Source organism: Parus major, chromosome 3 (genome assembly GCF_001522545.3).
Source record: "Parus major isolate Abel chromosome 3, Parus_major1.1, whole genome shotgun sequence".
NCBI classification, from domain to species: Eukaryota; Metazoa; Chordata; class Aves; order Passeriformes; family Paridae; genus Parus; species Parus major.
The window spans coordinates 69,380,469-69,405,557 of record NC_031770.1 but is presented as its reverse complement, the minus strand read 5'-3'; the positions used below and the strand labels follow the sequence as shown (position 1 = coordinate 69,405,557).

The following is a 25,089-nucleotide window of genomic DNA, read 5'->3' as shown; positions in this document are numbered from 1 at the left end:
AAGGTCTTATTTGCTCCTTAATGAATACTTTCACTAGTCGCCTTCCCAACGGCAGCTTTAAATGCTCAAACTTTACCTGCATGGCCAGAATCATCATACTCAAGAACTTAGTTATCAAAAAAATAATACCTTTTCTCTCTTTTTATGAGGCATACTTAAGGTAAATTTTTTAATCATTTACAAAACAAACTAAAATACCTCCTGTGCCATAATTAACAAACTAGAATTATGCTTTCATACAGCACCATTTGCATATAAATATAAAAATTTTACAACCCTAAGGGGACATTATGGATGAAACAAAATAAGAATGGAATTAAACAGCTAAAGAGACAACACAACTCTCCATAACAAGCCTGCTTTACAGCCTTGTCCTTTTTCTTATTTTTTTTTCTGCCTGTACTAGCTCTCATATATTTTCCTTCTCTGCTTTTTTAAGATACTCCATAGATTTTAAAATTTGTATTTGTTTGGTTTTTCCAATTCTATGATGCTACCTCTGCATTTTGAAACAAATCAGGATGTAAACATGTCACTAAGCTTGTGCATCTTCACTTAGTGTATTACAGAGGTCAGAGCCACAATTAACAAAAAATACAAGTCTTGTTTCCACAACCAAGAACACGCAATTTTTCAAAAGGATTTTAATAAATTCAAATTTTTCAACAGATCTCATTACTTACTTCAATGGAATAGCTCACTGTCAAATATACAAAGGCGAGCAACCACTGATTTTCATAAGTGTTGTTACTAGTATTATGAAAATTAGTTTAAAAGCTTAAAAAATATTTAGGAACTCAATGAAGCTGAAATGTCGTGGTGAGAGCCTAAGGAACCATAATGGTAGGCTCAGTAAATCTGCTGTGGTAGGTGAAAACTTTTTTCTACACAGCTGCTGCATGGGAAAACATCTTCAAACAGGCTGTACAAAAACTTCTGGGCTCAGTGAGACCAACTGGCATCCCACAAGGCTGGCATCTCACTCTGTTAATTCTAGTAAACAGATGTACCCAAATTACATTGGAGGAACTCAAAATGAAAATAGTCTATTTAAAAATATTTTCCAGCATTGGGGCTTTTCTTATTCCAAGCACCTCTTAATGTAAACTTTCAACTAACTACCTTGACGCAAATGTTTTCAATTTGGTTGTGCCAAAACCCACAATTAAGATACAATAAGAGTTATGCAAAGAGTATATGGTTTTCACTGTGGAAAGCTTATAATAAATCTGAGGAACAAAGGTTTGTGATTAGGTAAGTACTGATTTTCCTTACTGGGTGAACAGGCCACTTAGGATGCTTTGATACCACCAAGAAATTGCCCATCAACATCATAGCATATCATACTTAGCATATCATACTACATACCTGGAGTAAATTCCACTGACCATGTCATGCTGGAAAGAGAGTTCTGCTGTGCTGGGTCCAGCAGCTTTGGAAATAAGCAGTACGACCAAACCTCGCATCTGTAAATTGTTTCGGCTATCGTACACAAAACCCCTAAAACAGGAAGAAGAAAAGAAAAAAAGAGGTATTTTCACAATCCATGTTCAATAGTTGTACCAAAGTGGAGAAAAGACTTCAGGCTGCCATCCATTCATCATGTCTTTAATATTCATGTTAGCAAGGAAATAAGTTGCAATTATGAATCATGATCTTTGTCATCCTTTACCTGACACTTACAATGAAATCCTACTATTGCAGGGAAAAACAAGTATTCAGGATTGAATTAAATCTTGATTATTTTCAAGGAGCAGCATGTCTCTTGCATTTCACATCATGTGATGACAGAAGTATTTCAGAATAATTCAATGAAATCTACTGTAACAGTAATATAATAATATAATAAGAGCTTTCAGTTTCTTGTCTGAAGTGAAAAAAAAAAAAAAAGCCAAAAGCCTCCTACTTCATGAGAAGAAAGGCAAAGGAGGAAAGGTACAGCCAAAATCTATATATAACCTGCTGGAAGAAAACTGTTTAGTGGTTGTGAACAAAGGGCAGAGTACATAAAACAACTAGGAAAACAACGAAAATGCAGAAACTGATGAAAAATGTACAATGAAAGTTAGAGACAAATGAAGTCGAGATGAGCTGGTTTAAACAAAAAAAACTGTTTCAAATGCTACAACTTTAAATTTGGGGTGAAAACGAAACTGCATCCAAAATCATATTTGCTGAGATCAATTCCAAATAACCATTTAGATATAACACCTCAGAATTTAATTTGTTTTAAAGTGAGCTTTGCTTTCCTTTTTGTCTGAAATGTCTCCAACCGTATTTCTCCTGTCCTTGTCAAACTTGCTTTCTACTTCCTACATTCATTAATACAGCTAAATAGCTAGACAAAAGGATAATACACTCCAGATGCTATTAAACTTTGCAAACTAATTTCCAATAAATAAGAGCCAATATCTCTGATATCATCTAAATATTTGTTAAATAAAACACATGAAGGACTACATCGCAAATTCACTAAGCACTTTAACTCATCTTCTATACATATCAGAGTATAATACAGTATCTATATATATATATGTATCTATATATTATATATATCTACACCATATCAGTATAATTTTAGCCCTAATAACTTAGGGAAATCAAAACAGAACTGTCTTTAAATCAGTTGAATGAAAAAAAATCTAAGATGTTGATCTTGCAAGTATGTTTGAATAAAGAAAACCGTGCATGGAATCTAAAGTTTCATTTGGAATTTTGTCATTACATCTACACTTTGCAATACAAGTGTACCTTCTGTATACTGCTTCATTAACACAGACACATAAACATGAAAAAGAATAATTTAAATAGCACCTTTCTCTGTGAAAGTTCCTGCACTACTGCAAATAAAATGACTTCTTGAGTCTTTACATCCTGTTTCACAGTGCTGAGGAAATGGTCCGAACTATTCTCAGAGAAGAATGAGCAGCACCACCCAGGTAGCTGGTACTAATCAAATTCTGGGATTGATCTTCACATCCACACTCACACACCCAATTCCAGGCTAATACTCCTCCCTCCAAGAGATGCCCAAGCTCCTACTCACTGCAGCTACACCCTACAAGTGCCATGATCAATTAAGATAAGAGGAGGCCAGTATAGCTTTTTACCACAACCCACAACACTTCTAGCTCTGGTGAGATCTAACTAGCCAAATGAGGCCATGACTTCTGTACCTTTATAATCTGCTCACATCCTATTTGTTTCACCAGCAGGCTGAAAGGCTGGCCCATCCTGCACAAGTCAGGTGTGCCCATGCTCACAGCAACCCTGACCAGAAAGACATAAAAAGCAGTAGAAGTGAGATTCTATCTAAGTTTCCAAAGCGGAAATCTTTTTTTTCTTTTTTTAGTTCAGCCCCCCAGTACTTCCCAGCCACTCAAACCCATGAAAGATTGCTCAGACCTCTGCTCAAGGGCACACGCACTGTGGTCATGTGACATACACCTTTATTTTGTTTACTGGGTACACGTAGTGAGAGATTTTAAGAAGGAGGGGGACAACTGCTTGCCTTCAGCATTCTGTGAATTTGTCACCTGCATATTTCTATTCTCACCAAACACACAAATGTATAATTTGTTTCTCACCATGCTCCAATATACAGTTAACAGAATGCAGCCAAGGCAGTTATACACTTAAAACTCTATAGATTTCCAAAGTCAGAGCCACAAAGAACATTAAGTTACCCAGGAAAAAGACAGAAAATACATATAATGAATAATACATACTGTGTATGCATCCTGTACACAGAATTCATAATTGTTTGTGGTGGTCTAAGTACTTCTCTGGCTTGAACTTCAGTTGACCACATTACTCACAACCACAGAGGTTACACAGATGATGCAACTGAATTAAAATATATCTCCTCAACACTATTTAAAACTCCATAATTTTTAAAGAAAAGTAGTTTTAGGAAAAAAAATTGCTTTTTTCCACACATATATGTGGTAAAATTAGAGTGTATTACTAAAGGCAGAGATATCACAAGACATGAATAACGCTCTAAAAAAATAGCAAATTATAGTGATACTCTGAACAATCAGAACACTTTTGCTTTTTCATGACCAGTGCTCTACAGCTTGTCAAGTGACAAGATGTTACAGAGGTAGATGCCAAAAGTGCTCAGCACAGGAACATGGAGCACTGGACTTTGAATAAACCACTGCCTAGACAGACACTAGAAGTGAAGCACTTTTACCTGATTCAGACTAGGTGAGGAACAGAAGAAGAAAATTACCTGTATTGAAAATACTCAGTCTATAGCAATAGCAAAAGCAAGTGTTATGGGCTGTTCAGGGGGTTTGCAACACCACTAGCAATGAATACGTTCTTAGCAGAAAACTGTTAATGAAAAATGCAGCTGTGGGTGGGGGGAAGAAGAGAACATAAAAATCAAGTAGTAAGGAGCAATATGTCTAGCATTGCTACACCTAATCATACAGCCTCTACGTTACATATGGTTTGGATGTAATTTCAGACAGGATTTTCTATGAATTACCAAACCAGTAGTCAAAGTTTAACTCCATTTTCAAAACATGTTGTGTTACTGACATGTAACATATCCACACTAAAGCAAACCGCATTAGACTTGAAACAAATAAAGCCTCCGGTGATCATCCTTTAGACACTAGAAACTACTGCAGCTACTTGACATGGCTTCAGGGGTCACATTCACATTCTGAATAAAGCTCCCCAGAGATACCCTGCACAAGTAACAGCAACACAAAAGTCTTCCAGATGGTGCAATTAGTCTTGATGGGTATGTGGCAGGAGACAGGTGCCTCCGGGGAAAAAAGTGAACTAAAAGCAACCCAAGTGAAATTGCGCACACGGAAAAAAGATACATCAAGCTGACATTCTTTTGGAAAACCTCTGCTGAACAACACAAATGCATGCATAGGGTACCCAAAACCCCCCCCATAATCATTAGCACAATTTTGCTTCCTCTTAAGTTTACAGGCTGGGTATCTGCAAATGACATATTTAATCCTTCGGGGACTGCATACCAGAAAAAGGTAGGAAAGTCAAACACCTCTACGTTTCCGTTTTGGAATTCAGAATCTGGGAGAGGGAAAGGCATTTACTCTAGATATTATCCGTGTGACGGAGTAACCCAGTTGAAAACTGGCAGATTCACAGTTTTAAATACAGCACAGTGTTCACCAAAAAAAAAAAAAAACACTTAAAAAATCAAAAAATCCATCTTACAGCACAGGGGAGAAGCGCCTGGCTCCGACACATGCGCGCTGTGACACTGCACACGCACAAGAGACTCACACCACCCACTCAGGCAGTGACACTGGCTAATAGCTAATGTGCTGCAAATTACACCTCCTACTACCAGGGTCCGTCTGCTGCACAGAATAAATCAAGCGAACATTTCACTTAGTGCTTTGTGTATTGCTCCACACGTGCAGCTATTTCAGTAGAATTTCAACCTCCAATAACCGTCAGGTTTAACTCCATCGGTAATTTACACCTTTATTAAAATAAAAATCTGCTAGTCATTGCAAGTGTCATTTGTATTAAATATTTAAATATCGCAAAGATTTAAAAATTATTTGCATGAGACAAAACCACGTTCCTAGCACTTTTTTTCATCATATTAAACAGTGAATTTAAACAATAGACAGGAAACATGGCAACTATAACAGTTACTGTAAGGAAGAGCTGGACATAGGGGTAAGTTCATGGTACCAAAAGGCAGCAAAAGAAACGCCTGCACAGGCAAGTGTAATGCCAGCTGACTGCAAGTGGGTGTAGCAGAAGAGACCATACTCATGGGTACTAGTGCTAATTCAAATTTAATTTAGGAAGAATGCAGAACAAATTTCCCAACAAAACTGATGTGAAAAGGTATTTTTGAGAGAGACAAAAAGGTGTTGCTAAATGTTTAGATAAATGTTGTTAGTGCTGCCCAAATGTCCTGCTCATGACCCAAGCAAGCAGGAGCTGTGGGGCTTGCAGCCCTTCCATCAGTTACCCCACAGGAGACCCTCCAGCCCCACCTAGGCGTGTTTGGTGGCCACAGAACTGATGGACAGACCACTGTCCTTCTCACATCTTCTGGTCATTTTTACCCTTCTTTTCCATGTATTCTATTGAAGGTGTCCCACTGACAAGATCAATCGTTTTGTTACAGGCCATACACAAGCCCCGTGTAGTTAACAAGGGGAAGGAAAAGAAAGAGGAATTCCATTCCTCTGCCTTCCCTGTTCAGCTGTCAAACAAAAGGAGGGGGGAAAAAATGATCTGTTCACACAGCTCTAATAAAAAGCAGCTGGGAAAGTCTATAATACAACCAAAATCAATTACACTGATGAAGAAGATTTATAAGCATAGGATAGTGTCATTGAAAGCCCAGACTAGTTTTAGGCTGAATTACAAACTATTCTGAAAACCCTCTCAATTCAAACTGACAATCCCAGATGTGACAATATAAACAGAGTTTTCAGTCTGTAACATCTAAAGAAAGTACCTTCCATCTTGTTCAGTATAGAATAGTTATCAGGATGCACTCATAGTTACAGGTGCAGTTACATTTTAAAAATAACACAACCCATTTTTTCAAAATTAATTATAACAGACAATTCTATAGCTATCACTAGAGGTAAGGCATGGAGCTACTTGGCAAGATTCTTAGCTTCCTTATTAGAAATGCAAGAAATACCAGCCTCAGGGCTTTTATCCAATTTGCTTTATTAATGACTTGTCAGAAGTAAATAAGAAAAAACTCTCTGACATACTCATTTTTTAAAAGGATGTTAGACCACTGTATTATTGATGTGCATATCTCAATCATAGGATTCACCATCTGACCATACAATCACAGTCAAACATGCATATATTTAAAAACTGAGAACATTAAAAGTTAAACATTTGGTATATGCTAACAGCAATCTACATCAACTTGTTTTCACCCACTACTCAAGTTTTCAAGTATTTATTAAATATCCTTTTGCATATCTCTCCAGCAAACATTAAAAACCCTGACCCATTCCAACTTCCACAGCCAGATCTGTAGAGGAGAATCAGCCTTGTCATGACATGTGCTTTGAGCACAATTCAGAAGGGGAGAGGACACAAACTTACTTCACATGGAGAGAACAGAATTTAAAAATGTGATTCAAATTAAATATACAGGTGAAATGAAAAGATAGAAGGGGGGATGCTCTGCAACCCACATGCCATCTCAACTCAAAAGCCCACTAGAGGCTTCAGAGGAGAATGTTTGTTTTAGAAACTTATTCTTGGATTTGGACAACTAAACATCTCTTTGCATACGGAAAATGACTATTGAAGTTTGGGGAATTTCCTTCCCCGAAAAACAGACTTGTGAAAAATGGGATGGGGCTCATCATGATTATGTAACTGCCTAGTAATTAAAGGGTTTGTCCAGTAAGGGCAGACTTGTGTAATGAGTCGCACCAGGCTTGGAGGAATTCATGTTCCTGTCCCACTTTGCAGGAATATGCTTTTAGACCAGGTTACAAGGGAGTCTTTAACAGCCTCCCTGCTCCACCTGTTTCTGAGAAATAAGGGGTCTCACACCATTAGCTTTGTGAAGCCAATGATAAAGAAACACAAGATTTCACAGAAAAAACAACAAGCAAAACTCTGGTGTGAAGAAGACAGGAGCCTGTCTCTGCACTAGATTTTCACCCAAAGACAAAAAAATTAGGAAGGTATTTTAGAAGTGTGGCTTTCACTTATGACACAAGCAAACTTCTTATTAACTTCAACTGTTAGCTGGTGTGATGCTTAGAGAGTTAAAAGCAAGCCAAAACAGTAACTTAGTTGTTGCAGAGAGGATTACTGCAACAAACCATTGGTTCCTTGACTCCAGGGTCCCATGATGCAAAATAAATAGGAGCAGGAACAATGGAGATAACCAAAAAAGAAAAACATGTTTAAGAGAAAAGAAAATAGGGGATTATGCCCATAAACCATACAGAGAAGTGGGTCAAACTCCAAGGACCAGGACTAGGGCCTGACACAATATTATAGGGTAGGTCTGAGGGCGGAGTCTGAGGGCATGGATCCAAGCACAAATTGGGGTTAGAAATACGCAAAACACTGTGACAAACAGCAACCAATCAGGGGAGAGACCTGGGAACATTGTCGAAGCATGACCCCTTATACAGGGTGACTTTATTAACATATTATGTGCCATAAGCTCTTTCTCTTTGCCATAACTTAAACAAATGCTTCCCAAGGCTTGAATTTAATGCCTGTTTTACTTCTGGGTGAAGTTTAGCTGGCTTGGATCCCCAGCCAGACCCATTCCCACATGTGCAAAACAAGAATGGTTGTGGTCCAGTGAGGAAATAGTTGCCTGGAATTTATGCATTTGTAGCTATGCATCTACAGGCAGAGTCACTGCTTTCACTTGGCTACTCTTATGTTGTGACGTGCCTCGGGGAGGCGAAGAGTTACTTTCAGATACGCATTGTCCCAGCCCAAACCTCTTGTGAAGGGTGGCCCAGGAGCTCTGATTGGGTTTGAGTCCCTGGGGGTTTCTCCCTTGCTGTGTTTCTAATGGTCCCTGACCCTGAACTCCACCCTCAAAGGTGGAGACCCTCAAGAGTTCTGTCCCTCAAAAACCCCTGCTCAGCCTCTGCTCGGGGCTCTTTGTTCTGGATCTGAGTTTGTTCCCATGCTGAATAAATGGTTTCATGAACAAAGATCCATCTCGTTGGTGTTCCATGCTGGTCCCCAGAACCCTGCGGCTTCTCTGGACAAGATCCTGATGTAGTAGACTGCAACACTCTTAGACTTAGGAGTACTTGGGAATGAATTGCAACCAAGGTTTTCAGTAAAAAACAGGTCTCAAAACACTCAGTTCCACAAAAGCTGTACCGTTTTTGGGCTGCAAAGAACTGTATAAATTTGGGTGCCTTTCCTTCCATTTTATGAAGTCTCAGACACTTACTAGGCTGGAGAGAGTGACTAATGATCATTTAAAATACTGCTTGTACAAAATTCAGGTGTTCAAGAGTCCCAGAAATGCACGTGAACTGTGTCTTTAAAACATTAAATATGTTTTTCACGAACTGAACAGAAACATAACAGAGATAATTTTCTTTGCTTTATCTTGGAAGAAGATTCCAAAAGTGTAGCTTCTAGAACAGAAGGCTCCTAGAAGAAAACTCCTGGGGTTCTTTCCAACTCAAGTGACTCCAGCTGCTCAATTTTCATGGGATATTGCTTACAAGGAGAAATATTTCTTAAATAATGGTGAAAAATTACATGCAAAGTTTCATCAGTCTATTGTTTATGAAATGTGATCTTCACAGGGTCTGGGAGTGTAGAAAACTGCAGTCCCAGGTAGGAGGCAGGAAGTGCACAGAATTTGGCTCAGAACGTGGGGTCAATCGCATCATTCCCAAAGTAATTTATCACAAGATCAAGTCTTGCACATAACTTTCAAGAATCTCAAGGAAAAGCCACAGCACCCTTCAAGATTGGAAGAGAGACCGATCTCTTTCTGGAGCTGCTACATGCACTAATTTCTTCAGGCTTTAGTAACTATCCCAAATATTGCACTACATTTGAAAAGAAAATTCCAACAGTTTCTAAAACACAACAGTAATCACAAAAGATGGAGCTTTCCAGGAAATTATAACAGTCAGAAGGTTAAATAAAATTGTGGAGATTCAAATGGGCAAGAACCCACAAAACCCAAATCTTATTCTTAAATTTAAGGAACAATAGGTTTTTGATTAGTCATACCCCAAACAAAAAACCCAAATAAACAAACAAAAAACACAACAATGACAAAAAAACCCAAACAACGCCCCCCCCCCCCCCCCCCCAACACTTGGCCATGGTAACTTGGAGCTAATTGTAACTGAGCACTTGTAGCTCCTAACAATCAATACAGGCTTCAAATACTTGAAATAAAAAACCACAAAGTTTCCCCTGGAGTCTGTAAAATCCTATTTAGACACTTGTATCAGTCTACCATTGAGTGCTGCTAGGTTTATTTGATTTCCCAAAAAGGCAGAGGTTATTTGAATCATTCCCCCATGAAGATTAGCCACACAGATTATTTTCAGGGGTTTTGATGCACTTATTTCCTTTAGGGTAGGATATTCCCTAGGATCAATGGAAGGAGTTACTTTTAAAACAAAATCAATAAACAAACAAAGAAACAAAATCACTCAACTAAAAAACACAAGCCAAACAAAAGAAGCCCAAAAAACCAACAAACAAAAAAACCCCAACAAGAACAAAAAAGCCCACACTTCAACAACTGCTATTTTATGGCAAAACTTATGACCAGATGAAGACAAAGAGGAAAAATATTTGCTTGGTGAAAAGAACCAAATGCACAGGAACAGTTTGACACCTATGTGTGAAAAAGGTTGTTTTGAGGTTGCATGGTCATATACAATCTGAAAAATACCTACTAGGGACACTGCAAAAACCTCACTGTAAAAATAAAAGGCATCTATAATCAGACATGTGTCTCAAAGACATTGATTATTCAGTAAAAAAAGATTATTTACTACTATTATCAGTTTAAGTAATTCTACCCTCCACCCATGAGATCCTATGAGTGGTAGAGGCAGGGCAAAAAGGACCACTTTAAGAATGACAATAAAGGCACCACACAGGAAACAAACCACCAAAATGTATTTTTAAACTAACTGCCAGTCTCCACTGTTTTTCCTGGTCAGTGACTTGATTTGGAATGTGATGTGGATAGCAGGCAAGCTAACATTAAAAAATGCAGTTAGAATCTGAGTGCAATTACTTTGAGCAGGAGTAGCTTGCAGGTCTGGCACCCTTATTTTTCTAACCACAAATACTTAGACAGAAGCCTAAATTTTGTGTCTGAGTTCTCTATCAATATTTGCTTTATTTAAACTGTGGGAGGTCTAACACCCTACTGCCAACCAGTATCAACAGGTGGACTCAAGCACAAGACTGCTTTTCTGGGAAAAGGCTCTCTAAGATGCAGGAATAATCTGCTAAGTGAAAGGAGTAAAAATATTTTGGAAGAGTTCAGTGGAATGACAGAAAGATTATTAGCTTCAGAAGGCTAATTAATTCAGACACCTCTGGAGGTCCAGTGTCACTTCAGCAATATTGTAATTGTACAGGCTGTCATAAAAATGTATTTTGCATTAAATAAACTTTACTAGGAAAATGTAACAATGAAATAGGTCAACTCCAGGCCATTATCTCAGACTAAAAATGTTCACAGCATGTTTTACAAATGGATGAAACATAAAAAGGCAAAAATGTTAGGCTATGTATTGCCATGACAGAATGATAGAAAAAGTTCTTTTAACCTTCCATACTGAATAAGATTTCTAGATAACTTCACTGATTTTCAGCATTATTCAGATGAATTCATTACAAATATTTCTTCCCTAAAAACACTGAAGGCTCTTTATACTAGTAGTGAGAAAGAGGTTCCAGATTTTTTGCTTCAACAGCAAATAGCTCAAGCCAAATACATGCAAAGAACACCATATACAAAAAGCTTTCTTCTAGATAGAAATAGAAATTAGGTGGTTGAAACCCAACCAACAGCATTACTCCAAATGCAGCACCTCTACAGTGTCACTACCTAGTAAAGTGGTTATATAAAGCAGAAGCCTTTTGTAAGCTGGTAGGGTGAAAAAACACCTTAAAACATAGTGGATGATTAGCACAAAGTGCAAGGCAGCAATGTGAACATACAGTCTCAAATGAGAAAAATGATAAATACTCACAGATTCTATGACAAATGTATATACTTCTAAATACTATACCTGAAAGTTTTTCAATAGTTCCAAGTAATCAAAGCAAACTTTTTAAAAAAACAATTTCAAGTGAAGAGTAGAAACCACAGAGACACTTAGACAGTAACTCTTGACAGTATTATCTTCATTTGCTGTTTTTCTCTAGATTTCTGATTCTAGAGAGTTTTATTTTTCAGTGAGACTCAAGTGACCAACTCTGATAATTGAGATGAATCTGGGTTTTTACTTAGGTTAAGGAGTATTTTCAATGTGACCTCCACCCAAATTCTGTATTTGTCTCTCCACTGTGTCAATATCACAACTGGTCTTGTTCATCTGCACTAAAACCCCTCCTTTTACAAAGATCAACCTAAAACCCAACAAGTATCTGTCACCTTTTTGTGGATGATTGCTAAGTATCAAATAAGCTCATTAAGTTACCAGCAGCATGCTTTAAATTTCTCAAGTTTTGAAAGAAGATACAACACAAAAATACTGGAAATATTATACAGCAAAACAACTGTTAGGAAATATAAATCACTGGGAAACTTTAGATATTTTCAATTCTATTTTCCCTCAGAAAATGCAAGACTTTAGAAGGCCTGAGATTTTAAGCAAACACTTGTGGTTTTGGAAATGCTGGTTTCCATGGCAACCAGTAAGGTCTTCTTTATATAGCATTATAAACAGATGGTAAAGACTGGTCATGTTTGCTTCTTTGCCAACATATCAATAAAACTGCTGTATTACTCTATCTCTTGTATTAGAGTTATTAAGTAACTTGGGTATTTGAGCAACAAAATCTACAAATCAGACTTGCTCAACTAGTATGGGCTTTTTCCATAAACACATGAAGATTCTCAACAGTAAAGTCACTGTAGTCTATATAGCCAGATTTCTTTGGCAAAGCTTTTTATAAATGTTTTCTCAGCACTCGCCACATAGGGTACATTACTACCACAAATATGAATCTGTCAGGAATTAAAATAATTAATTCAAACAAGAAATAGAAATCTGACTGTTTACATCCACTGGCATTAAAATGTACTTTACAATTGTTGCATTGCATTTGGAATTATTCAGAGAAGATGTAATGAACTGTAAACTCATCTTCATTATGACATAATAAGGAGAGGTTATTCTTGCAGGTGATTTGTGAAAGAAAGAAAATCCCTTTGCATTTAAATCTTTCGGTTATAGCTATGGCACACAATATACAAGTGGTTTCTTTTCCACAAATGGTTGGTAGTATCAAGAGGATTTGATTTGGTTAAGCATTCAATTTTGTACCTCTCTGGAAAAGCCTGAAATACCAACTGCTTGCAGTGTAAGCTAACATAGATTTTTGCTACTGAATTCAGCTGATTGCTCCAGTGGTTTAGCTGTTTAATAAGTTTCATGCCAAAAATCAGGGGAAAAGAAAAAAAAAAAAAATAGAGAAAAGGTAGAAGCCAAACTCACATCAGGTTTTTGACCGTGTGTCAGGAGCCTAAATGACACATTTCAGATCAAAGTATCCCCTGCATTCTAAACAGATTAGAAATTATTTTATTATCAAAATACTATAAAAATATCAGTATTTCTAGTCTTATTTCCACTGAAATTCACGCCCTTTCCATGAGGGCTGGCACACAAATTCTCTATTGCCTGTTTTTGTTAACTACTTTGTGGACACTTTGTGGTTTGGTGGGGTTTTTTTCAGCAGCATGTCATGGACAAATGTAGTATCTAAAAACTTTACTTTATAGGAAGTACAAATTTCCAGGTCCACTCCTATCCAGTCTGCTCCCAATATCACACCAGTTATCATTAATAAGCAAGATTCAAAAAAATCATCACACAAACAAAAATTCTCAAAATCCACTCAACTTCAAAAAATAACCAATAATACATTTGGAAATGTGTGAACTACTAAAGATTTGAATATGTTTGGCAAAGATCAAGAGGATAACAAGTATTCAGTATGCACAGAGAAGCCAAAAATGGTTTCTAGGGTATGGATGAGAAGTCTTCCTGCACATCATTTGATACTCATTTGAGACTGCATTAAGCAACAAGTTCTACAGACAGATAATCCCACACAATTTTTGTGTTGGTAGTTGTATGCTCTTCTTTTTGGTACCAGGCAAATGATACACAAATACCATCCAACAGTGGGGTCCATTCCACCAAAATCCAAAGAGTTTCCAACAGTGCTTAAACTGGGGATGCTTAACACTAATTAGCATAAAATTCCTTGGGTGGTTTGGGTGCACAGCTTGTTCAGAAGCACACACTGAGATGACAAGAAGTCCCTATTGCTGTCTACGTCTTCAAGGATGAATCCACTAGCCACTGCTGTGGTCAATGTTCCAGCAATCCCAATATACCTTTGTCATTTTAGGATACTGCTGTTCACCTTCTGACTACACCAAAACTCACCATTTCCATGCGCCACATGATTTAGCTTCATAAAACAAATCTAGATGGGCCTTTGATATATGAACTTGATCAACAGCAGGTGAATGAGGGTAATTTTAGGGAACTTTTAAACAAGTCAGATGTGCACCCACAAGTGCTGAAGAAACGACCTAACATTATAGGCCAGGTCACTCCATGATCTTTAAAAAGTCGTGGTAATCAGGGCAAGTTCCCAAGGACTGGAAGAAAGCATCACTCCCACGTTCAAGAAGGGCAAGAAAGAAGGTGGAAAGCTACAAAGACAGTTGAAAGTACACAGGTAGGGTAAAACCTTTAACTAATATTCCAAATAATCAGGTTACAATTTAACAGAGCCCTTTTAAAAGGGGTGGCAGTGCAGAGCAAGCATTGTGTAAAGGACCTGAACTTCAGTTTAGCAAGTGTATGGAACAGCACTAAATTCAGAATGGGGTGGGGAGTGAAAAGGCAAAGCCATGTTTTTATCACTCAAAAGGACTACAGGCTTCACCTGTAACACAAGACAACTCAGCCCGCACACTGACTGCTTTATTTGCATTGGACATAACACAAAAGGAGGGGTCCCAGTTCCAAGACAGAACACCAACACAAAAAAAGAGAGGGAGCCGCTTTACAGAAGTTACAAAGTTATATGGGAAAAGTGCTCGGGAAAAGTGTGCTGACCACCTGAGTTTTTCCTAGTCTGCCTGGTACCAGAGTCTGGAAGGCAAGTTAAGAAACTTAAGTCTGTAGGAATATCTGGAGTCCATGAGAGAAAACTGGCAAGAGGAAGTAGTGCTGGAATGTGAAGCAGGAACCTAATTTCCCCCCACAACTCCCAGCAATTTTGACAGCATGGCAAACAAGTAGAAGGCAGCTCTACTAACAGAGGCGTAAAAAGAGCCACTCTAGAACTGCCAAAAGAGAACACCTTACTAAAATGTCATTCTTGGAGTAGAAGCAAGAGTGAAAAGAAAAATGAAAAATGGATGCCATGCCATCCTTTGTCAATTTGCTTCATAGAAGCAAATCTACCACTTCAGGTACCCACAGTACAGAGAAAACTGTTATTCACTGTACATGTCAGGCAACCTTGGAAAAACCTCCAAGTTACCATGGTAATAGGAGAGGTGAAAATAAAGGAATCTTCTTTAGGTAATCTGAAAATAAAGATTTTTCCAAGGTCCACCACCTAGAGAAAACTAGAGAGCCCAAGGTGAAACTGCCAGAAGCAAAACTGTCCCAGAATTAAGAGTCACAAGGAAGGAAATTTAAGTCACAGATCTGATCCTGCCTCCAAGAGATACAGAAACAAATAAAAATTAACTGGCTGGTTCTGACAAAGGAATACAGCACTGATATTAAATATTTGCTGAAACAAAGTGCAATGGAGTGAGGAGAGATAAACCTGGGATATGCATGAAGATAATTTTTTTTTTTTTACATTTAGTTTACATGTGCGTTTTTTATTATTACACAGATTATCCAGGTATTTTACTCTAACCTGGCATACATCTTGCCATGTAGCTCACAACAGTATATATTCAATAACTCAGAATAGGACCTGTATTTTCAGCAGTAGCTTAACGAATCTTAAATGATGATAGAATTTCTTACATGAAAAATGTCAACTCAAATTGCTACAGGAAGTCCATCTTATTTTGAAGAGTATCTATTTCCTCTTTAAATACCTAAAAGCATCTGTACGCTTAGTATTAATGATCTTAACTCTTAGAATCTTAAAAGATTTCTAATTTTTCTGGAATGAAGATCAACAAAATGCTGCTTTCAGTCATGCAATGTAATATTAACCACACCAGCAACACCCACCAACAAAAGAAAACAAATCTTCTGGAAGTAATTCTGTATGTATTTTAGTTGTATCAGAAGCATACTGTTATTATTGTCAATGGCAAAAGGCACCCATATAAAACTGTAACTCAATTGAAACTATGACAATTCCCTTTTTATTCTCCTGGTTGTACCGACATTTCAAGAAAAAAATGAGCAAATACAATTACAAAAAAAAAAAAAAAGAGACAATGATTTCCAGTGTTCCATTATTTTATCTTTTAGTTTTCCAGTTATATAAGCCAATTCTGGAATGAAATACAAATACCCTTTCATGACCACCTCTTGCAATACTCTCAAAAAATTAAAGTGGAACCTTAAAATAAAAATAAATAAAAAGGGGGTTCATATAAATCACCACCACCCTCTGAAATATGAGAAGTGTTCCAAAAAACCAGTAACAACTATGGGACAGATCTGGAAGTGCTACATCTCATCTGAGGAAAAAATTACAGAAATGTCAAATTTCAAATTTACCAGGTACTTTGAGACAGTTTTTCCCACATGATTCTTCGTCAATATTAATAGAGTGCTGACTTGCAGAAACAAGTTAACGAGTTATCTGTTCAACTTGACTTTTAAAAATAATATACTTTTTAAAAATTAAGAGAGAGCATGACAAAAGTGGTAAAGAACTTATTCCATTCTATGTTACCTTACATCTGAAGGACAGAACTTAACTTTGGACCAGAGCCAAAGAACTTCTAGCAAAATTGCTAAGCTTTCACCACTAATCCAATAGTCCAGTTATATCTTTACTGCAGTTTGTTGGCAAGTTCTTGAGTATGGTAACTGTGTTCCCTACCATGCCAACAGCAAGATACATTTTAATACTTTGAGGAAACATATGCAGTTTCCTTGGGATATGTTAGCACAAGAAAATATGAAAAAGGTCGTTCTCATAAGTGAGCCTGATTTGCACATACAAGCTTGCAGCCAAGGAATATGTTTGTGTGCTACAACATTTTTCCCCCATCCCACTAAACATTTTTTTTTTGCTGTACTCAAGCACACTTCATCTGTGATTTCAATTTGCCGTTGAAAAAGCGTATGTAAGATGAGCTGCAAAATTACAGGATCGTAAATTTAAATGTCAAAATGTAAATGAAAAATGTACAGATATCCAAGAAGCATACCACTGGAACTATACAGAGCTTTTTTTTAAAAAAAACCTTAACCCAGTACCACTACCATTATAACATACAGTGCTCTCAACAATTTTCTTTGCCTATCAACTTTGCTTTTGCTAGTTGGCAGATACTGCTTTTTAGCATTGTTAGATGCCTGTCCAAAAAAATCTCAGACATTTCATTTTCTCTCCTCACCAGACTAGGAGGTAGCCAGCTAGAATGCTAGAACCTTTCAGTGCCTCTAGGTCTGTGCTCAGACATCTCCTTCCTGCTGATGAGGCCAGCCACAGCAGATCCTGAGGTTTCTAAAATGAAACGTGATTAGTATTTTGTGGTGAAGTACAAGTGATTAGAAATAAACAATAGGCAGAACACGAAGATATTAAATTCTCCACTAAAGCCCATTATCTGTTTCTGTGCTTTATTATATTTTGGCCACTCATTCCTCTAGGGAAAAAAATTATAATAATAATAAAAAAAAGAATCGTAAATGTCCTTCCTTTCATGACAAACTTCTGCAGAGACATGCAAGCTTGCTGAGAGGAAACTGAAAACACTTTTACTTCATTGAAGAAACTGTGAAAAAAAAATAAATCTCCAGACACAATGAACAGTCTCACCCAGAGCAAGGTATAATTCACAAAAATGTCTGTATAGGCACTTCTGCCCCTCTACATTCTTTTTTAACACCCGAGCCTCTGGAGAGGTGCTTATGTGGAAAGACAAGTGTGGCTCAACAGCCTTCTGCCACAAACATTATTCAGTCTCTCAGAAGGCAAAAAACACTGAGGAACAAGCACAGATAACTGTTTTCTTTAACCCAGATAATTCTTCAGATACACCTGCAAAAGTTAGAGATAAAAAAAGACTATTCACTATATATTGAGGCTTAGCCTAACTTTTCTGTATAACCGGCAAGGCAAGCTTTCAGTTCAACCCCACCACTCTAAAAGTACCTTACAAGAACTTTAATGAAAGGCTGATAACACCACTGCAAACTTCATTCCACATTTCATCCATCCTCCTTTACTTTGCCAAAATTTACAAATTCAAAGAACAAACCTGGTTCTTTGCACCCATGTTCACTCCAAATGGTCTCCACTCCCAAAGCAAACTTAAAAGAGCTTTATTGTGTCAGCAGTCCAGGGGCCAGGCAGTGTCTTCTCAGCTTCAACAAGCTCCCCAGCTTACTTTCTCTTTCACCACATAATAAAATACTGAAGAGCAGCCTTTTAGTAGCAAGCCACAAGGCAAAATAAAAAAAAAAAGGCAAACCAAACCTCAACCCCCAATACCTTGAAATCAGTTACTAGCCAGGTCTCCTACCCTCTCAGGACTGGAGCAAGACAATGAAGCAGATTAAAAAAAAATGAGCCTTCAGGCCCACGGTGAGGTTTGCGGACTTTTGCAAGACCAGCATCTTCACTACAGAAATATACTTCTGCTGAGTAATGCTACAGAACAGAATGATAATGGTAACACTTTTCAATAAGCAGGATAACACCCAACAATAACATGTTTGGAGAGGGCAAGAGTTTTGCCCATCTTGGACAGAGAACAAACTTCAGTCTACTGACAGTAAATTGCTATATCACAGAGAAGACTATGTGGTTATGTGAACTTACACAGAGCAAATATACAGAGAATGATGTCCTTAAACAAAAATATTTAATGTTCTCAACCACCACAAATACACATATAATCACCCATTGCTTGGAAAACAAAGTAACTTCTGAGGGCACTTTAACATTATAGTATGATCTAGAACGACACTAAATGATAACTACATTTAAGGACAACAGTAGTTTCTAGTTACATTCACTGAGCAGAACTTGGGATCAAATTAAAGTGTGTAGTCTTTAAGTAATCAAATTCTTGCTCTAGACTTAATGACTGCAAATGAAAATTCAACTGTCAAGGGTGCCTCTGACAGCTATAGGTAAGTCAGCCATCTGAAAATAAGAACTTGCAAATGTTAATAGACTGTGTATAGAAAATGTCAATCCTGGTGCAAACTCTCAACAAGTAAAGTTTAATTAACTCCCCTTATTGACCTTCTTAGAACTGACTCCACAGAGCCTACCCTTTGATAAAGGAACAAAAGCATTATATTCATCCTTCATATCAGACAGAAATTGGGTGCCTGTGTTAAGAGGAAATTTCTAATACCATCTAGAGACTCAAATGACTATGTCCTGATTTAATGTAAATGCTTCTTCCAGGCACCAAAAGAGAGGACATGCTAATTCCTGGTGTGTTACATCTGCTAATTTTAACATAAAATTGACTCAAATGTACTGTCCTTGACCGGAGTTACAGTGCACTTTCATGCATTAGGACAAGCTCTCTTTCCAAGACTTCATATTAAGATAAGCCAAATATCCCACCATCCTTAACCTGTATTTGCAAACACCACGAGTGACAATGATTTTGTAGAACTGGTGCTCCAGTCTTACCAGATCTATAATACTTACAGCAGCACCAGAACCACAAAATTTTAAAATATTCTTTCTGAAAAATAATGCAAGAAGTGTATGACAGCATTCATATAGTAACATGTAAATATGCAACATCTCAATTCTTTTTTGTCAGTCAGTAATACTGCATGAAATTTACCACACACATCTTCAAAATCCATAAAAACAAAGACTTTGGAATTTGTAACACTTTGAGTTCACTCTGAAGCATAGGAGCATTAGAGACAGCACATCAAGCAGAAAATTCAAATGATCTGGTATAAATGACAAGTAACATATATAGTATGTAATTCAAGGTATATCCAGAGTCATCAAAATGTCAGACTCTGATGACTTAAATGACTTAAACTGAACAATTTATAAAACAACACAAAGTCTTTCTTTTTACATAATTTCTTTTTCATCATATACAAATTATGTAGTATTTTTATATCTACATAGACTATGCTTGTTACATTCAAATATTATAGTAGCCATGAACAGAAACACTTAGAATTTTAGTCTTGCCCTATATTCTGTTATTAAAACCACTGTAGTAAATATACAGTGTGCTAATGCAAAAATAACTGATCTTGGGACTTTCATTCTTCTTTTGAGTCAATGATCTACCAATTTCACACAAAAAATGGTTTATACTGACACTAACTTTCCAAATTTAGGCTGAAGTGCTTGTGACAGTCTCTCAGAATTCTCTATTTTTAGGGAAGTTTTCAATGTAACTTATGAGACGAGCAAAGACAGGAACAAATATTCCCTTGCTAACCTTGTATTTCTGTCCAATTTCGCAGAGACAGTAACTGCATCGTGTAACTCTAACAGAGTGATGAAGCCTGTATGTTTGTACTTCTTTGCAGGACTGACATAGCTAAAGGATGAAGTACCATTAATGAAAGAAAATTAGTTCTTTCCTCAAACAACAAGGACTTGGTGCCTGTGGTATACTTTCTTGTTCTTGGGATCTGCTAGAATCCTAAGGTTAGTCTGCAGCTTAAAAGAATACCAAAAACATTTGTTGTGTTCTAATCTTTCAGGTATTCTCTATTCATCAGGGCTTCTTATACTGGAACACATAGAGAAAGGATTAATTCAGTTAGGCATAAGGAACTACGTACCACATCCTGAGTATCATCAGGCATCAACTGAAAAAATGGCAACTGTTTTCTCTTAAAAGAAAATGGAGTAAATTGAAAGATAAAGTTTACCACCAATAGCTAACAAACAGTGATACAAAACATTTGTTGACCCAGGAAGAATGTTCAGCAAGCTGGCCTGCAAAGTGTTATCGCAGTAACTTGCTCACCATGACAGTATAGCAGTGGCAGTATCAGTTTTGACTTCTCCTTTCCCAGGGCTACAAAGAATCACAAAGGCAAGATGTTCACAAGATGCTGCTTTGGGGACCACAGCTACAGGTCTTTAAACTACTCATGTCTGCAGCTATAAGCAAACACCACTTGAGAGAGCAATTTTATATAATTTGTCTGTTCAGAAAGGACCAGAATTGGTCTAGAATAAAACCACTTTTGTTCTCTAAGAGCATCTATACCCTACTCCAAAACAGCAGCTTGTGCTATAGTTATGCCAATCAATTGCTGCACATAGAAAAAGCACCACTGCTAAGGAGGTTCCTAATAACAACCCACCAAAACTCTATGGCCAGCAAAACATGCTCAAGGCTTTGTGTGTTAGTTTTATGTGGGGAGTGGGAGTTTTGAAGAGGTTAGTTTTCAATTCAAGCAATGGATAGGCTGATCCTTCTCTCTCCTAGGCAAAGGACAAAATACTGTGTATTACTAGATGCACACTGCTACGTCAGCTGCAAAGTACAACAATTTTTTCCCGATGTAAAAAGCAATGAGCAGAATATGGATAAAAAATTATTATTGGACATATCTATGAATACAACAGAGAGGCAAAAGCTCAATTAGAATTTAAACTGGCCACTTCTGTAAAGGATAATAAAAAATGTTTTTATAAATACTTTTATAGAAAAAGGAGGGGCAAGGAAAACTTCCATTCTTTATTGGATACAGTGGGGAGCATGTCTCAAGGATAAGGAAAAGGCTGAGGTACGTAATACCTTCTTTGCCTCAGTTTTCAACAATAAGCCAGTCGTCCTCAGGACAACTGGCCTCCTGAGCTGGTAGATGGGGATGGAAAACAGAATAGCCTCCCTGTAATCCAGGAGGGAATCTGCTGAGCCACTTCGATGCTCACAAGTCTATGGAACCAGAAGAGATACATCCTAGGGTGATGAGGGAGCTGGTGGAAGAGCTTGCCAAGCCACCCTCCATCATTTACTGTGAGATGCCTCAGGGAAGCAAAGATTTAGTTTCAGATAAGCATTGTTAAAGTGAGAGGTGTGGCTGTAAGGCCCAGCTAGTGTGAATTCTGAACTTCTGCTTTGGGGTCTGGGCCCTGTGAGCCCTGGAAGAACCTGCCTCACCCCAGACCCCTCGTGGGGTGGCAGCCCAGGAGTTCTGATTTGGTTTGAGCCCCTGGGGTTTCTCCCTTGCTGTGTTCCTAGTAGTCCCTGACCTTAAACACCACCCTGATTCTGTCCCTCAAAACCCATCACCCTGCCTCTGTTCGGGGCTCTCTGTCTCTGGATCTGAGTTTGTTTCCATGCTGAATAAATGGTTTCACGAACAGAAGCCCATCTCTTCAATGTCCCATGCTGGTTCCCAGTAACTGTAGCTTCTCTGGACTTGATCCTGTAGCTGTGGAATGCAACAATTTATCACCAGTCCCGGCTTGGGGAGGTCCCAGATGACTGGAATCTGTCCCACGTGATGACCCTCCACAAGAAGAGCCAGAAGGAGGATCTGGGAAAACTGCAGTCCTGTCAGCCTGACCTTGGTGCCCAGCAAGATTATGGAACATACCATCTTAAGTGTGATCAGACAGGACCTACAGATGAGGGATCAGGCCCAGCCAACACGGATTTAGGAGGGGCAGGTCCTGGCTGACCAACCTGATCTCCTTTTATGACCAGGTGACCCTCTGATGGATGAGAGGAAGGCTGTGGATGTTGTCTATTTGGACTTCAGCAAGGCCTTTGACACTGTCTCCCACAGCATTCCCTGGAAAAACTGGCACCCCATGGCTTAGACAGGAACACTCTGTGCTGGGTAAAGAACTGTCAGAATGGCCAGGCCCAGAGAGTGGTGGTGAACAGTGCTGCCTCCAGTTGGTGGCCAGTCACTTCTGGTGTCCCCCAGGGGTCTGTGCTGGGCCCTCTCTTGTTTAGTATCTCCACTGACGGTCTGGATGAGGGGATCAAAACTATCAGTAAAATTGCAGATGACACCAAGATGGGTTCAGTTTGCTGGATAGGAGGGTTCTGCAGAGGCACCAGGACAGGCTGGATAGATGGGCCAAATCCAACATGAGGTTCAACAGGACCAAACGCCAAGTCCTGCATTTTGACCACAAGAACCCCCTATAGCACTACACGCTGGGGACAGTGTGGCTAAACAGTGACCAGGCAGAAAGGGACCTGAGGGTGCTGGGTACAGCTGGCTGAACAGGAGCCAGCCCTGTGTCCTGGTGGCCAAGAAGGCCAACGGCCCCTGGCCTTGATCAGGAATAGTGTGGCCAGCAGGAATAGGAAGGTCATTCTTTCCCTTTACTTGGTACAGGCAAGGCCACACCTCAAATGCTGTGTCCAGTTCTGGGCCCTACAGTGACAAGACAAGAAGACACAGCCTCAAGCTGTGCCAGGAGAGGTTTAGGCTGGACATCAGGAAGAAGTTCTTCACAGAAGGAGTGATTTGGCATTGGAATGGGCTGCCCAAGGAGGTGATAGAGTTACTGTCCCTGGTGGTGTTGAAAAGACTGGATGTGCCAACTCAGTGCCATGGTCTAGTTCACACACAGGTGTTCGGTCTTAGGTTGGACTCAATCTCAAAGGTATTTTCCAATCTAGCTGATTCTGTTATTCTGTGAACGGGTTTACACTGCTTTTTCTTCAGCTACAGACCCTACGTTAAGTCTCAAGAGGTGTTGAAAATACTTTAAAGGAAAGCTGTTTCAGATGAAAACAGAAGGCTGTTTTTTTGAGTTAAAAGGGAAAAAAGCTGCAACAAAACTACAAGTGTTCTGTAGTTCAGACTTCACCTACATTTTTACAGAAACATGTTTCTTCAGAGTAAAACTGGTTATTTTCCAGACCAAAACTATGTTTTCAAAGCAAAGTCAAGGAACAGGAGAACATGGATGGGATGCTGGCCATAATCTTAACACGAAAAAAACCCAACAAAAACTACTGTTTCTTAACAGTAAAGCTAGAATGTTTTTCTGAATCTTTTCAATAATTCCTCACAGATGGTGCACACACAGCAAGTGTATCATTAAATCATCCATATCACATTACAAAATATCTCATATGTCCAGAGATACAAAGAATTTTCAAATAATTCATGGCTAACTTACTAATATAGTTTTGAAATCCAGTTACCAGTGAAGACTTTCTTACCCCACTTTTCACCTTGCAATGGCTGCACAAAAAGCTATGGCATAAATCCATTCCCATTTGAAAGCAGTTTACTTGGTATATTTATTTCTAGCTACAAAAACTAGACTGAAGTGTTGGAGATTTTGAACCACACTCAAAATAAAGGCATAAACACACTGAGGCTACCTGGCACATATCACCACTAGCTAAACCAAGTTATTTGCAAGTGTGGGGTTTAAAGCTTCACACAAGGAATTTATTTAATAACTTGTGAAACCAAATTTCATGCTAGTCATGTCATTTTGCAAATCTAGAATGTAGCTGTATAATTCTTAGTTTCATTACGTTACACATTAATTGAAACAAGGTAGTTTGTTGTCTGCTTTTCAGACACACTTGTGAAAAAATGGACTTGAAAAATTTGCATGAACTTCTGGATGTGACTTGACAGTATAAGATACAAATTTTTCAACTGGTATCTCAAGCTGCAGTGACCTCTCATTGCAGAACACGCAGTAGAGGAAACCACATACCATAAAAAAAAATGGTATTCATATTTTGAAAGGGAAAGTTCCAAAAGTAGTGTTGCCACAACAACTACCTCAGCATACAAATGGACAGTTTATTTCTTAAACCTATCTAGAGTACTTTCAGAGCAAATTAACAATTCCATGAATTTACACAGCACAAAAAACCCAAGTGTCTTAAAACTGGTTATTTCTTTGTTCTAAACTTTAAGCTCAGAGTACTGAATCCCCAATTCAGTGACCTTATTTGGAGTCAGTGAAGTAAACAGACTTATGAATTGAAATAGCTTTCATAATGGCTAATAAAAATTACACAAGCTTGAAGAAATAGATGTGATATTTAAGATGCAATTCACTCAAAGGCAAGATGCAATACCACAAAGGCAAACAAAATTAAGAACTTCACTTTAGACACTAGTATAAGTTTTCACCCTGCATGTTTACAATTCAGCTTCATTTTCTCACAATGTCAAAAAGGGAAAACAGAAAAAAAAA

General features: G+C 38.1%; 1 protein-coding gene across 2 annotated transcripts in view; it reads right to left on the bottom strand.

Moving 5' to 3' along the window:
• PDSS2 (decaprenyl diphosphate synthase subunit 2) overlaps nt 1-25,089 on the bottom strand; it is a 113,890-nt gene that overhangs the window by 63,542 nt on the left and 25,259 nt on the right. For both annotated transcript variants that reach the window (XM_033512851.1, XM_015620925.3), the window contains exon 2: nt 1,369-1,500. In XM_033512851.1, coding sequence (XP_033368742.1) covers nt 1,369-1,500 — 132 coding nt within the window. The remainder of the gene's footprint in view (nt 1-1,368; nt 1,501-25,089) is intronic.